This window comes from Trichechus manatus, unplaced genomic scaffold (genome assembly GCF_000243295.1).
Source record: "Trichechus manatus latirostris isolate Lorelei unplaced genomic scaffold, TriManLat1.0 scaffold00030, whole genome shotgun sequence".
Classification (NCBI taxonomy): Eukaryota; Metazoa; Chordata; class Mammalia; order Sirenia; family Trichechidae; genus Trichechus; species Trichechus manatus.
This window is the reverse complement of record NW_004443966.1, coordinates 13,078,628-13,094,658: the sequence shown is the minus strand read 5'-3', so window position 1 is coordinate 13,094,658 and position 16,031 is coordinate 13,078,628. Positions and strand designations below refer to the sequence as shown.

At 39.6% G+C, this 16,031-nt stretch overlaps 1 protein-coding gene across 3 annotated transcripts in view; it reads right to left on the bottom strand.

The window, feature by feature from the left end:
* Nucleotides 1–16,031, bottom strand: part of MAP2K5 (mitogen-activated protein kinase kinase 5) — a 277,318-nt gene that overhangs the window by 241,503 nt on the left and 19,784 nt on the right. For all 3 annotated transcript variants that reach the window (XM_004374690.3, XM_023729752.1, XM_023729753.1), the window contains exon 3: nt 12,027–12,094. In XM_004374690.3, the coding sequence (XP_004374747.1) occupies nt 12,027–12,094 (68 nt within the window). The remainder of the gene's footprint in view (nt 1–12,026; nt 12,095–16,031) is intronic.

The window sequence follows — 16,031 nt, the reverse complement described above, 5'->3', positions numbered from 1 at the left end:
GTCTCAGATTAGTTTGAGTCCCTCTGAGATGTTCTTCAAAATCCTTAAACAATTTTAATAAGGATGTGACAAAATTTAGCATAGTTATCCAAAAATCTAATTAATTTGAAACAGAGGGCCAGATTCAACAAGGGGATAGCAAGTACAATTTTTGGCTTTGTTTTGTTCGCAAGTTTATCAAACAACCTTCATATTTGTTATGATCCTAATTCTAATTCTAACAGCACAATTCGATCAATAATTACATTTTTTTCTTCATGGAAATCCGCCATATAAAAGAACTTGAGTTCCAAATCAGAACAGTTTAATTTTATAAGGCACCAGCTCTCTTTAAAAAAGAGAGAGAGAGACAATACAGAGACAGAGAGGAAAAAAAAAACAAAAACAGTCAACACTTACTGAATACCTACTATGTGCTAGTCTCAGTCTTATGTATTTACATTTCTTCATTTAATTTCTGACAACCCTATTTTGGGAGTATCATCACCACTACTTCACAGATGAGGCAAATGGCTTATCAGTGAACAAAGAAAAATAGTCCTTTCATTCTAGCCCACACACTCAGAACATTAAATATGTTTACTATTTGAATTAAAAGGTAGGTTCTCTAATCTTTCACACCTCAAAACATTCAACTGAGCAAACTGGGCTACAGGGCTGGTAGAGAGTTCTGGCTTCTTCACCGTACCCTGTGTGGTTTGGGCCAAGATACCTAACCTGTCAAGAGCTTGGGGGAGCATGATGCAGCACGGGACAGTGCAAAGAGACCTGAGCTGGCTGGTGCCCTGTCCTTCCTCCTTCAGTGACCCTCTTGTTTTCATCCTACCTCTCTAACCACGTTACTCAGTGTCCAGTAAGTGACTCTTTCCCCATCCCTCTTTTAAATGCTGGAGTTCCCCATGGTTTTTCATCAACCTTCTCTTCTCGTTTTATCCTCTCCTTGAGTTACTTCAGCCACTTGAAAGGTTTCAATTACCAGAGGAACCATTAAGACTAATTAGGAGCTGATGAATCACAAATCTTTACTTCCAGCCCAGATTTCTCTCCTAAGATTCAGAACATATCCAGTTGACTGTCGGCAGTCTCCTTAAATTCAACAGGTCCAATAAAACTACATTCCCTACTTCTCCCACACCTCCCTCATGCCCTAAATCTGTCTTCTGCCATCTGGGTTCACTATCTCAGTGAATAACATCATTGTGACCTAGGTTCCCAAACCAGGTATCTGGAACTAATTCCAACCATCTCTTTCCCTCTTTCCCCACAATCAGTCAATCACCAGGTCTTATTAACTCTACATCCTCTCCACTTCTCAAGTCTGTGTTGGCCACCACCTTGGTTCAGGCCACCATCATCTTTTACCTGGACAGCTTCAGGTCTTTTTCCCCTAAGTCACCCTCCAGATTGCAGCCAGAGATATGAAATGTGACCATGTCATTTCCCTGCTCCCTCAAGCTAAGGCCCTCCATGATTTAGCCCACCTTCCTTCCCAGCCTCGTCTCACCCCCTCCCACTCACTGTTTACACCGGACTGAACCACCAGAAGCTCCTCCCAATTGCACCAGACCTCCTTTCACCTCCGAGCCTTTAAACACACCTTTCCCTTTGCCCAAAACACCCTTTCCAGTCCCGTTGTCCTAGCTAACTCCACCTAGACACCACTCGCTTTAGGAAGCCTTCTCAGTCCCCAGAAAGCTAGATCAGGTGTTCCTGCTTGGCGCTCAAACACCATGTGATGCTCATGCATACTACAGCACTTATCACTCTGCCTAGTAATTATGAGTTTTTCCTGTCCTTTCATACTGAACTGATTCCTTTTCTGTCAGTCTCCTTGATTGGACCATGTGCGCCATGAGGGCATGAACTGTATATTCGCTGCACCCTCAACACTTAGCACAGTAGTTGGCCAAATAGTTGCTACCCAATAAAGATTTGCTGTATGAAAGACTGCCCGTGTGAAGGAGTGAGAAATCAGTGAGTGAATGACCTCAGGCCCAGCTCTATATTCACTAGCTGTGTGACCTTGAGAAAGGCGTGCAATTTGTTCATGCCTCGGTACCCTCAGCTTTTAGAGTGGGAAAAATATCTGCCTTGCTCACCTTATAAAGGTGTTAAAACCAAGAACACCCACTGCCGTCAAGTCGACTCTGACTCATAGCGACCCTGTAGGACAGGGCAGAACTGCCCCGTAAGGCTTCCGAGGAGGAGCTTGTGGATAAAAACTGCCGCCCTTTTTGGTGAGCAGCCGTAGCTCTTAACCACTGCGCCACCAGGACTCCATAAACATGTTAGGAAGACCAAAATCAAAGGAGCCAGTATATGGGAAAGCTTCTTGTAAAGTACTTGGAACAAATCTTGAAATCGGGCACAGGGCTATGAATCTCCCACCTCCAAGCAACAATAAATAGAAGACAAATGTTCATAACAATAGGATGACACAGAAGCTATTAAACAAGATCCTAAGATTTTTTGGACCAACTACAGAGGTAGAATTTAACTAACTGGTTTACTGGGGCTGAGCCAGTACCCTCTCCCCTTCCCTCAACTACTGCAGTGCTATAAATAATAAAATAAGTAGAAGGGGGTTCTGACAAACACTGTTTCTCTTCTGGAAGCTTTTCAAAGGCAGGAGCCATGTTTTGTGCATGTTATTATCTCCTATAGTGGAGGTATTAACCTGGAGTCTATATGGAAAGTTGATATCCTTTGAAGCCCCCGAAATTACACGTGAAATGTTGCATGTATGTGAATTTTCTAAGAAAAGGACAGTTTTCCTCAGATTTTCAAAAGGCCTGTGTCCCCAAAAACATAAGAAAGCACCGCCTTATAATGCCTAGTAGCACTGTGTCTTACACATAATAGGTGCTCCACAAATATTTAAGGAAAGGAGGTAGGTAGGAACTAATCGGAGATGGTAACTCCTCTCATTGGTCATACCTTCCACCTTACTGAGCGGCAGGTGTTATATACAAAGGACAGAGCAGGTTTATTTATTGTTCGTCCTTACATTTATAACAGGACGGTTTCCTAAATCTCTCCTTAGCATAGCTTCTAACAGACAACATAATTGGCACAGTATTTCAACTTACAAGGAATATACAAGCTGTTTTTTTTTTTCTACTAATGATAAAATTTTCAAATTCCTGTTTTGTCAATACGGCAAGCATACCCCATTATATGTAGCTTGTCAGTAATCACAGCAATAATCAATAAACTAACCAACTATTTGCAGTCCATAGTTAATTTATTAGTTTTCCCAGTGAAGAACCCAACGATCTTAACTTTGTCAAACGGCTACAAATTCAATTACAACACTGCTCAGACGTGTCATCAGTTACAGCTTCTTTCAATTATTTCTTCTACTTTGCATTGAGAGGCTTGTGCTCTGTGATGCTGACCTCTCACAAAGAACACAACTGCCCCAGTAGTCAAAAATAACATGACACCAATCTATTTTCAATGCCAAATTAATAGCTACATTTACTTATCTGGCTTCAGGTGCCCTCACTCCCGGATAACTCACTGCCCATGTCATGAGGTACCTACAATGTGCACATGTTCTTCCTTAAATGATGCTAGACCAATGGTCCACATATGGTCATGGATTAACTGGATGATGGCAAAGAAATCACAATGAAAAGTCTTCCAGCGAAAAGGTCAACAGGGAACAACTCTTGAGCCTGTTTATAGGTTAATGTTATTGGGTAGATGTGTTTTATTAATGATTTGGAAGTGGAAAAGACAGCAAGTTGGCCAAGTTTAATGATAGCACTATTCGTTTTTGATAGCAAAACCATAAAGGACTGTATGAAACTCCAGATGATCTGCATAGAGGCTTGGGCAGCCAATAGCGGATAAAATTCAACTTGGCTAACTTTAAGATAATGTGCATTGGTAGAAGAGTTTAAACTTGTATTCAGCAATGGGTTCAAAACTTGTAGGACCCTCCCAGCTGAAGCTTTCAGAGTCATCACCATGGTTAGCTTGGACAATGTCTACACTGACCTTTCACCTGATTTCTAGGCTGCAGCAATTCTGTTATACTTCTCAAGTAGGAGAATTTTAAACAGTAGCTTCAGCGGACCTGCCACTTAAATAAAACAGGACCATCAGGCCACAGAGACAGCAGGCCAAATGCGGCATTCCATTATAAATAGACTGCTTTAGTTAGCCATTTCAAATAGTGCTTTGATAAAGATTTGGCCTACTGTTCAACCGCTATTAATAAATAAATAAAAGGCAGTGGGAAATGAGTTAAGGATGTAACACAGAAACAACTTGTTTCAAATTTTGCAATTACCTCAATTTATACCTTTCTGGAAACATTATATTTCCTATGTTGATAATTCACTGAATAATTAGTGCATTGTAGTAAATTTACTATCACCTTTCAGAAATATGCGGAAAACACCCCTCTTGTTTCCAGTAAAACTGGCCCATAAAACCACAAAGGTCAACAAAGGCCTAACACCTTGGTTATATCCCACAGCAATCCTACTGCTAGATGCCAATCATTTCTTCTCAGCTCATGTCCCCTTTGAAGGTAAGTGCCTAGCCACAGCCCCAAAGGTGCTGACCAATGTACCACAAGGTTCTGCACGTTCATACCAGCTACGTGACACAGGACCCCAGAGGAGCCAACCCACAGGCTCTACTGAGCCCTCCTCCGGGATGGAGCTGAACTGGGAACAGAGCCACATTAATGACGAAATATTCATGGACCAAGGCTCCTGTTCTGGAGGCCCCCAGAGTGCCCTGGTGCCAACCTGGCCGAGGCCTGCTTGTGTTCATCTTTTCCTTTGCTTCCATGAGCCATATAATAAAATCCTTGTTCTGACACTATTTTGAACATGCGTCTGCTCCTTGCTACCAAACACGCCCCAAGTATTTCACAACAGAGGCTAAATCAGCGGCTACTGGACTACAGTCTCGTGGGACAACTCGGTCAATTGGCATAATACAGTTTATAAAGTCTATGTTCTACATCCTAATTTGGTGAGTACTGTCTGGGATCTTAAAAGCTTGCAAGTGGTCATCTAAGATATAACTATTGGTCTCTGCTTGTCCGGAGCAAAAGAGAAAGAAGGAAACCAAAGACTCAGAGAAGAAACTAGTCTACAGGACTGCAGTGGATTAATTACTTTTTTGGGTGGCCTTTCTAGCCATGGTCTTGTAACTCCCAGCCAGGTGACTGTATGATAGGGTAACTATGGCCTACCAAGAGGATTGGTCAGTTTTGCCTTAAAAGAAAGCCAATTCCAGAGCAGAGAGGGAGAGCCCAACACCACCACCACCAAAGAAGAAGAGACAGGCAGCAGAGGCCCGCAGGAGACGGCACAGTGGGCTTCCCAGCCCATGGAGCGAGAAAGCTGAGTGCCTCTGGACAGAGACTGAGGGCCAGGGAGAAGCCTATGCCTGACCCACGAATTTGAGACTTGCTAGCCTCCACAACCACGTGAGCCATTTCCTTTATATGATGGTTCGTGAGTTCTGTGAGATGCTGCAGCGAATTAGGGAACCCGAAGACAGGAAGGAGAGTGCTGAGGCGAGAGGGAGTAGTTGATGTTGGAGATGATGGAGTGGTACAGCCACTTGGAAAAGTTAGACATTTGGGACATCTGTAACCTCCACCTCACAGGAACCAGCTTTGTGCTGATTCTTATAAAAGAAATTACTCATTTAAAGACTAATAGCCTACACGAACCATGGCCTCATATACCCTGAGACAAGAAGAACTAGATGGTACCCAGGTACCACTACTGACCATTCTGATCAGGGCCACAATAGATGGATCCTGATAGAATGGGAGAAAAATGTAGAACAGAACTCAAATTCTTGACAACTCCAGACTTACTGGACTGAGACTAGAGGACTCCCAAGACTATCACCCTGAGATATCCTTTAAACTTCGAACTGAAACTACTCCCAGAAGTCACCTTTCAGCTAAATAACAGATAGGCTCAAAAAATAATATCACCTATAAATACTGTGTTCCTTTAAAAAAATCATCTATATGAGAACAGTCAACATTTACTCTAAAGCAAAGATGAGAAGGTAAGAGGGCTGGAAAACTAGATTACTGGAAATGGAACAATTAGAATGGAAATAATGAGAATGCTGACACATTGTGAAAAATGTAATCAATGTCACTGAACAATTTGTATAGAAATTATTAAATGGGAATCTAACTTGCTGTGTTAACTTTCACTGAAAACACAATAAAGTATTTAATAATAATAATAAGGGGCTATTTCATTTTTATCACCATTTTAAGATTATCCAAATGTCCCAGACAACATAGAGAAAGGAGTTAAGGTAATCAGCCTGTGAAAGAAAGTTTTATTCTTTGACTAAGATGAGAAAACAAAATAATTTTACTTACAACTTGGAGCATGTCATTATTTGAGTAAATAAACTGAGTAATTTCCTAAACAATTTATTAATTTCCTTTAGTTTCCCATTCTCTCTCTTTTCATTGTTTCCCACCTTGCCAAAAGAATACATTATTTATATTATCAGCTGTTCATATGAATTGCATTCAATTAGGGAACTAACCATTCATTGAAGGCTCAGCAATTTTCCCACTTGCAGAGTAAAACAAAGTAGGACCTACTTAATATGAAGCATATTTAAAAGCACCCAGGAGAAAATGACCTTCCAACTTCTTTGTTTCTTGAAGACAATTTTCTAATAGCAAAGGCCGCAAGACTGTTAAATGTTCAACTCCTAAATAGGCAACAGAAGCCTTAAAGGTAAGGACAAAAACTTTAAAACTTCAAAAGTCCACAGAGTATTTTTTATATTCTTGTTCAAACTCAGAGGAGCCCTGGTGGTGCAGTGGTTAAGCGCTCGACTGCTAACTGAAAGGTGAGCGGTCTGAACTCACCAGCCACTCTGTGGGAAGAAGATGTGGCAGTCTGTTTCTGTAAAGACCACAGTCTTGGAAATCCTATAGGGTAGTTCTACTCTGTCCTATAGGGTCACTGTGAGTTGGAATCAACCCAACAGCAATGGGTTTTGGGGGTTGGTTCAAACTCTGGGAGACTGACATTCTAGTAAGTAGGATTGTTTTTTACTATCAGGAAAAAAGTATGCATTTGCAAAGCTTCCTCAGCAGAACTTCAACAGCATCACTTAAATAGCAATAAAACAATAACAAAAAATAAATAAATAACATCACTTAAAACCACGAAGAGGGAAGCGACTTGGAGTCAGGACACCTGGGTCTGTATCCAAGCCTTCCCATTAATTAGTCATGTGATCTCTGACTGAATCTGATGTCACTGGGCCACAATTTCCCTGTCTGTAAAATGAAAGAGCTGGACAAGAGGACCTCTAAGGGTCCTCTCCAACTCTACTTGAGTAATTGCATGATTTGAGAGGTAACCTCCAAGTTATGCATACTGGATGAAGCTAATCATATGCCAATTTACAAGGTGCTCCAGAGGTCAAAAAGTATTTTCGCTCATGGTAACCAACATCTAACAAGGTATACTATGGTCAAGTATACCAAAAGGAATACTTACATGCCTCTAAAACACAAGGTCTCTGGCATAATGGGAGACATTACAGTAAAACTCATCCCATATTCTTCTGGCAATGTGGGAAATAGTATGAAGAAAGAGAATGGAGCAAAATGAAGAAAATTATTCTTTTTAATACTGCACTCCACTCACACAAGCCTCTCAGTTTTGAGAGAACTAGGTGTAATAAATCCTTTAGTAGACATAAGGATTTAGCAGAAACAAATACTAATCCATTTACGAAAGCAAGATGTACTGCTGAGTTTTTTAATGAAAGGTCATCCGAAATCGGAGGTTGACATTAAAATAGCACCTTCCTAGAACGGGGCCTCAATGATAGATAAAGCTTCTGGTGAACCAATAAACAAGGCCCAGCCTTGTCGGTTGATGCTGTAAGGAAATGAAGCCGGAGCTACCAGGCAAGAAATACATAAAGATGTAAGAAAAAAAACAGCAAAGCATACTATTTTCAAGCTTTCTAGAAAATGAGAGAGGAAAAAAAAATGAACCCCTCCCCTCAAAATTTTAAACTACATTAAGGGAATATTTAACAGGGTCCTTTAAGTAATTAGCAATAATCAAGTATTTGGTTTTCAGAATATGTAGGTTGTGTATATATTTTTTCCTAATAAAGCATTTCACATTCTAATTAAAAAAATACTTTATGGAAAAATTAAAAAGATACAATAGTGTCAGAGGAAAAGCCATGATCCCAGAAGTGGAATATTCTAACAACATAACTTACAAGAAACTATGCAATAAAAACAGATTGTTGATTAACACAAACTCATAACAAAACGCGGAGAAGTATCACAATGGTGCTGTAATAACACTTGGCTGCTAAATTCTTTCAATACATTAAGTATCTCCTTGGAGACCAGATTACTTTACATTTTCTTAAAAGACAATTTATTATAGCTTTGTTTTCTTCTCATTATCTCTTAAAAATATATCTAATGAAGAAAAGAACACAACTTCTAAATAACTTACATAAAACACTACTAATGTGTGAGAACAGACTTTGGTTTAATATGTTGGTATTATTTAACAGCACACAACAACCTATTACCATGACAAATCCTTACCACAATACAATATTCCTGTGTCGCATGTATCAAAAACCACTGTATGCCATTATTATGGCACACATAAAATTAACAGCCTAAGGCTGCTAGTGATTTAAATAATTGATAAGTTTTCAATTAAAAAGGCAACATTTTCAGGTCTAATACAAAAATCTATTTAAATTACTGATAAAACTTAGGCTTGTGTTGGCTCAAAGCCAGAAAATGTTTGTATCCAAGAAAAAAAAAAAGGTAATTCTGCAAGTTTCAATTCAAATGTTGCAATTTTTTTTTTATTCTCAAGCAGAGATTTAGGCTGTTTGTTCACTTAACATTTGTAATCAATGATAGTAAGAGTGTCTTCAGTTTTGCTTTTAAACAAATACTAAGGTGACCAAAAATTTATTGAATTCCACACGAAAAACTAAGCTGATTTTTTTTTTTTTTCAAATATATGGTCATCTGTCAGTATCCTATGCCACCATACCAAATCCTGAAACAAAGTTTTCTAGAGCCAAACTGAACCTAAAAAATAAAGATCAATGCAAGTTTTAATAATAGACTGGTAATCATGAGGATTATCAACCTAAATCTGCTGTGAAATTAGGTCCAAATGATTTCTCTTCATGGCAAAACTGGAACTCAACGGAATTTCAACAATAAGAAGCAAGAGACATATCAAATGACAACCAACCAATCTTGTTGTGCTTTTGAAAAAGAGATTCCCCTACTCTTTACTTTTTAAATGTTTGTTCAGAACCTGACTCTACATCAACAAAAGGTATGCGATAGTAGGGATACTGCAACAGACAGGAGAAAAAGAAAATCCCATTTAAGCCTTAAGGGATCTAACACATTATCTCTCTCAGGGATATTTTCATGTTCATCTTGAAATATTTAGCTCAAACACTCAATCAGAAGAGTGGAACTCCACCTTAAGTGAGTTAAAATTCTTTGGGGGCCTCAGTTTCCCATCTATAAATATTCATTGAGTGAATTAATGAGAAGACCTGGACTTGGGTCTGCAGTAGCCAAACCATAATCCACGGACCAGTACAATTTCATAAAAAAGTTTTCACCATTCACAGTAAATTAGGAAAAAATAATAATGTAGTGAGATTTACATAAAGCTAATTTACTCATTTAAAAAAAAAAAATGACTGTCTTCACTTCTGACATTACATCCTGCCCATTGTTTGAATCTTTAAATAACTCCCACTATTTTCTTTTTAAATAAAATGATGGTACTAGTAATTTTTATTAGTTCATTAATTTTATTACTGTGTTTATTTGGCAAAATTAAAAGTTACCATGCCTATGTCTGTCCCCCAATATAAAAACAAAAAATTGATGAGTTCACAAAATCCCAATATCTAAGAATCAATAAGCTAAATGATCTCTTTCTAGACTAAAAGTAGCTACCAAGAAGCCTTAGGAACTATTAATTGTAAAGACAATTACAGAACTCTAATATTTTCCTACAACGAAAAAAATTAAACACTGAATTTTAGAAAATAAGCTTAAGTTCTAAGGAAGAGACGTTACAGGTATGTCAGCTATGGTACCATATAAACACAAATCACTCAGAACTTAACGATAATTTGCCAGAAGCAGATCGGGGAGAAACATTGTAAAAGAGTGAATAAGCATGGTATAAGGAGGAGCTAAACTTAAATGCCATATTCACATTTATACTAGCTCTAAGACCTTGGGCAAGTCTCTTAACCATAAAGCCCTCATCTAAAAAAGAGATGGTAATACATACCTCACAGAGCAATTATTAAAAGTAAAGAAAATAAAATATCTCAAGCATCTAGTATATAGCAAGCACTTAGAAATGGAAATTACTACTATTATCACTCTGATTACCCACAGTACTATTTCTCAAAAAGCACAATTTGTCAAATCTTTCCCGAAGCACATTACTGAAAACACACCCTTGTGTATGGTTATGTCAGGTACATAATGAAAGTACACACATCAGTTCTTGCAATGGACGTAGCTGAGAAAACTGGAACCCATCTTTGTGTGTGTTTTCAAACAATAGGCATGTCACGTTCTCAGAAGAGTTAGCCAATCTATCAATACCAGTGCTAGACCTTTCAGCTGACAATCCTACTCTGCCTTTCAAGGTACTGATGAGCCCAGCTCTAAATTCTCAGTACACAAAGACTCCCACATACGTTAATGGGAAGTCAATGGGAAATTGACTTTTCCTATTCTGGGCTGGTTGGAAAGCAACGCTCTGTTAATCATGCCATTCTTCTCGTTCTCTTTCCTCCTACCCTAAATTAAAACTATTGGCGAAAACCCACACAGATATTTTTTTACAGTTTTCATTACAATGAAACAGTACCCCGGTTTAAGCAGAAGTCTGTCAAAAACCTACAACCTAGCTGTTGGCTAAGATTAGAGCCTTGATGAAAAGCATGGATCCTGAGTCCATCATTTCCACCATAATACCACTTTGCATTTGTATAGAACTTTTAACTTTTCAAAGCGCTTCCACATCTATTACCCCATTTGATCATTACAATGACCCTGTGCAGCAGAAAGGACAAGTATTATTATCCACAATTGACAGATGAGGCAACTGCAGCAGAGAAAGGTTAAGTGAGTTGCCTAAGGCCAGGAAGCCGGAGGAGAGCTGTGGTCTCCTGACTTCCAGCCCGCTGCTCTTTCCACCACACACCACACCAGATTACACACTCAGACAACATAAAACAAAAGATGGGAGGGCTCAAATCAGGGCTCAGGGAAGCTATGTCTCTGCGTGGAAGTTAAGCTTATCAAGCTTAGTATTAAAGTTTTGAAAATGCACCCTTTTTCTCTTGTTCATCTACTTTAGTTGGAAACAAACGTTAATGCAAATTTTCAGTGAAATATGAAACAAAAATGTCATCTCTGGATATATTCAAATCACTCTGATTCAGTAAGTAACCCTGTAGTTCATTTTGGGGCGGGGGGGGGTGAGTATATAAAATAACCGAGAGTACATCTTTAAATCGTGTATCCATATTATGCCTGCAGCTACATTATAACTACAGTCTGTTTGGAAGGGTGAAAGAGATCTCTAGTTGAAAGTAGATTTTGAAAAATTTTTTAGAGCCCAAGGGTTCATTTTTAATGAGCCGTTACTTTAAGTACTGCATAAAAAATACAGAAAATTGATAGTCCATTTAGTCTGCACCATACCTAATGCAAAAGTCATTAAGATGCATTATTCTTAATGTTCATGATATGATCAGTAAGTGTACAAGTCCTTTGAAAAGAATGCCCTTAACTTTCACGTAAGGAAATCTTTGAAAACCTTACATATCGTATAGAAAAACGTTATGGCAACTGTAATTTAGCTTTCAAATCCTCACTATGCCCGGGGAACATCATCCTCAATTACATTAACATCTTAAAAAATAGTCCTCATTTGTAATATACTTACATATGACAGCATTGCCTTCATTTCTTCATCACTTCTCACTGTAATTCGATCACCATCTTCATCTTCATCTGTTTAAAAAGCAACATAATATAACTGATATGATATGCATTTTTTTTAACATACAAAAATCATGCCAGGTGGGAACATAATACAATTAGTTTTTTACAACTTGATATCCAAACCCTCAACATCCTAGTTTTGGAGAACGTTGGGGCCATTGGTTTGCTTTTTGTTTTTTGTTCAGAATACAATTAGTATCTCAATTAAAAGGAAAAAAAAAAAAAAAAGAACCACTGCCTTTGAGTTGATTGCAACTCAGAGAGACCCTACGGGACAGAGTAGAACTGCACCATAAGGTTTCCAAGGCTGTAATTTTTATGGGAGCAGACCAACGCATCTTTCTACCACAGAGCAGCTGGTGGGCTCGAACTATAACCTTTCAATTAGCAGCCAAGTGCTTTAACCATTGCACCACCAGGGCTCCTAGAATCTCAATAAAGAACTAAAACTTTTTTAGGGACAGCTGAAAATTAAAATATTGCCCATGTCATTCACAACATGTATCTAAATAAAGTAAATATAACTGGAGTATGACTAAACAGATTTGGCTTGGAAAATTTCAAAAAACAAAAACAACTGTTCTGCTAACAGTACGTTTTTGAATTTCCCAAACAGCACCCTATCCCTCTACTTCCCTATTCTTCTTCTCTCCCAGGCAATTTATCATGTCACAATAGCATGATAAAAATGACTAACATTTACTGAATATTACTATACACAAGGCACCATGATTTCATATGCAGTACCTCATTAAAAATCTAACAATAATCCTATGATGTAGACATCATCATTATTATTATTCCCCTTTTACAGAAGAAACTAGGGCCTTAGTGTAAGGTTAACTTGCAAAACAACTCCAACGCAAGTATCTCCATATCCCATTCTATCTAGTAGCTCATTCCTTCTCTCTTTCAACAGTCATTTGTATTAAGCATTCTCTGACCATCGTTAAGTTTCAAATGGTGGTGATTCATGTTATTTTGAAATAATGTAATAGTCTTAAGACTAGAGGATAACAAGACTTTAGAAAATACACAATCAGAACGTATACACTTGAATAAGTGTTATCACCAAAGTAGTCATATCAAGAAATAAATAATTTACTTATTTCAAGTTCGGTGCGATTGATTACTTTTGTGTGTGACCTTTCTACCCATGGTCTTGAGACTCCCACCTAGGCAACTGGGCAGAACTGTGTGATAGGGTAATTGTGGCCCACCAAGGGGATTGCTCCGTTTTGCCTTAAAAGAGAGCCAATTCCATAGCAGACAGGAGGAGTCTACCACTACGAAGAAAGAACAGCCAGGAGCAGGGAGTGTGTCCTTTGGACCCAGAATCCCTGTGTTGAGAACCTCCTGGAAGCAGGAGACCCAGAAAGAGAGCAAGCTGTAACCCTGAAGACAGTGAGAAGCAGTGGCAGGAGAGATCCAGCAGCAGAGACTCAGCAGCAGGAGACGGTGAGGTGGGCTTCCTGGCCCAAGGAGTGAGAAAGCTGAGTGCCTTTGGGGAGAGGCCTAGGGCCAGGGAAAGGCTTTCGTGATGAAAGAACTGCATCCTGAGTGTTCCTGAGCCTGAACTGTAACTGTTACTTCCCTAATAAACCCCATAATCGTGAATATGGTCTGTGAGTTCTGTGTGGCCATTGCAATGAATTATCAAACCCAGTACAGAGTGCTGTGTGAGGGACAGCTGGTGTCAGAATTAGTAAAGATGGTGCAGAAAGGATGCTTGCCTGGCCTCCACCTCATGGGAGTCAGCCTTGCGCTGCTGATCTTGGTTCTCCTTCCCCCTTGTGGGGTTGGAGAAGGTCAGATACCACCCCCATGCCAATGTTACACAAGTCAATCACAAAAGGACAAATACTGTATGAGACCACTATTATAAAAACTCATGAAAAGATTTACACACAGAAAGAAACAATCTTTGATGGTTACCAGGGAGGGGAAGGGTGGAGAGGGAAAAATACTAACTAGACAAAAGATAAGTGGTAATTTTGGTGAGGGGTAAGACAGTACACAATACTGGGGAAGTCAGCACAACTTGACCAAAGCAAGGTCATGGAAGCTTCATAGACACATCCAAACTCCCTGAGAGATCAAATTACTGGGCTGAGTGCTGGGGACCATGGGACATCTAGCTCAACTGGCGTAACACAGTTTATAAAGAAAATGTTCTACATTCGGCGTTGGTGAGTAGCATCTGGGGTCTTAAAAGCTTATAAGCGGCCATCTAAGATACTCCACTGGTCCCACCTCATCTGGAGCAAGGGAAAATGAAGAAAACCAAACACACAAGGCAGATTAGTCCAAAGGACTAATGGACCACAACTACCACAGCCTCCACCAGACCAAGTCCAGCACAACTAGATAGTGCTCAGCTACCGCCACCGACTACTCTGACAGGATCACAATAGAGGGTCCCAGACAGAGCTGGAGGAAAATGTAGAACAAAATTCTAACTCACAAAAAAAGACCAGACTTACTGGTCTGACAGAGACTGGAGAAACCCCAAGAGTATGGCCCCCAGACACCCTTCTAACTCAGTACTGAAGTCATCCCTGAGGTTCATCCTTCAGCCAAAGATTAGACAAGTCCATAAAACAAAACGAGACTAAATGGGCGTACCAGTCCAGGGGCAAGGACGAGAAGGCAGGAGGAGACAGGAAAACTGGTAATGGGGAACCCAAGGTTGAGAAGGGGACAGTGTTGACATGTCATGGGGTTGGCAACCAATGTCACAAAACAGTATGTGTATTAATTGTTCAATGAGAAACTAATTTGCTCTATAAACCTCCATATAAAGCACAATAAAAAAAATTAAAAATAATTTACTTATCTCAATAATGTTTCTCTTATTCAAAATATGTTTAAATATCTCTTCAAAAACTGTTTCAGAACCTGAGGACAGACAGACCAGATGAGAATATCAGATTTTACTTTTTAACCCAAAATAGAATTGTCGGCCTGATCCCACGCTCACACCATCTGCCAGGCAGGACTCAGAATGACTTTTGGCTTTCTCTAAATATTTAGTTATATACTTCATCTTTCTAAAGACAAAGATTTGTCAATATAGTGACAACACCCTATGAGGTAGACTCCAAATGCACAGTTGGAAAAAAATGCCAAAAACATTTTGAGCAAAGGCAATGTTGCTGGAAGAAGTACAGCCTCCCAGGGTGTCAAACTGGAAGGGGCAGACCCTTGTTTCGATGCCTCAGCTCTGGTACATTTGCTAAACAATCATTATTATTATATTTTAGTCACTCTTGGGCATATAATTGCTGTCTTAATCACATGCAAAGATCACTCTGATCAGAGGCCCGGATAACCATAACAAATTCCCATCATGAAAAGAACAAGCTTGCAGGACATGCTCTGGGGATGCTTACTGAAAATACAGGGGGTGCGCTGTTCAGACATGGATCTTGCCTGTCCCACCTCACTTTTGTGGGCCCTCCCACCCTTCCAGCTGTAGTCCAGAAGACAGCCCCTGCTCTGTGACCAGGCCATGGGAACCCTAGGAGGGAGCTGGTGCTGTCTCCCAGTTAGCCTATTTCAGGGCAAAACGCTACTTCCTTTTTCTCCTCAGCAGCCAACAGCAATGTGACAGCATGATGGAAATTAGCACTTGCGCCAGCCCCACTCAGTGACCAAGCCAACAAACAGCTCTCATCAAGGTTTTGTTTCCAAAGGATGTGTTCCTGGATCCTGCATCCTGGATCTTTGATGCCTCCCGCAGATCTCCCGACTTGGTTTGAACAGTATCATGAAGTCACACTGTCTAGACAGCTGGAATCTGTGGCGTGTCACCGCTGATATTAAGCTACCAAAAGTTGCCTGTTTTGGGCTGCACACTGGTCACTTTCAGGAAGAAAGAAAGCACATTCCTGTGGGATGTTAAGTACATAAAGGACTATACAGGAGTCTGGTGATTTCTTTCTTT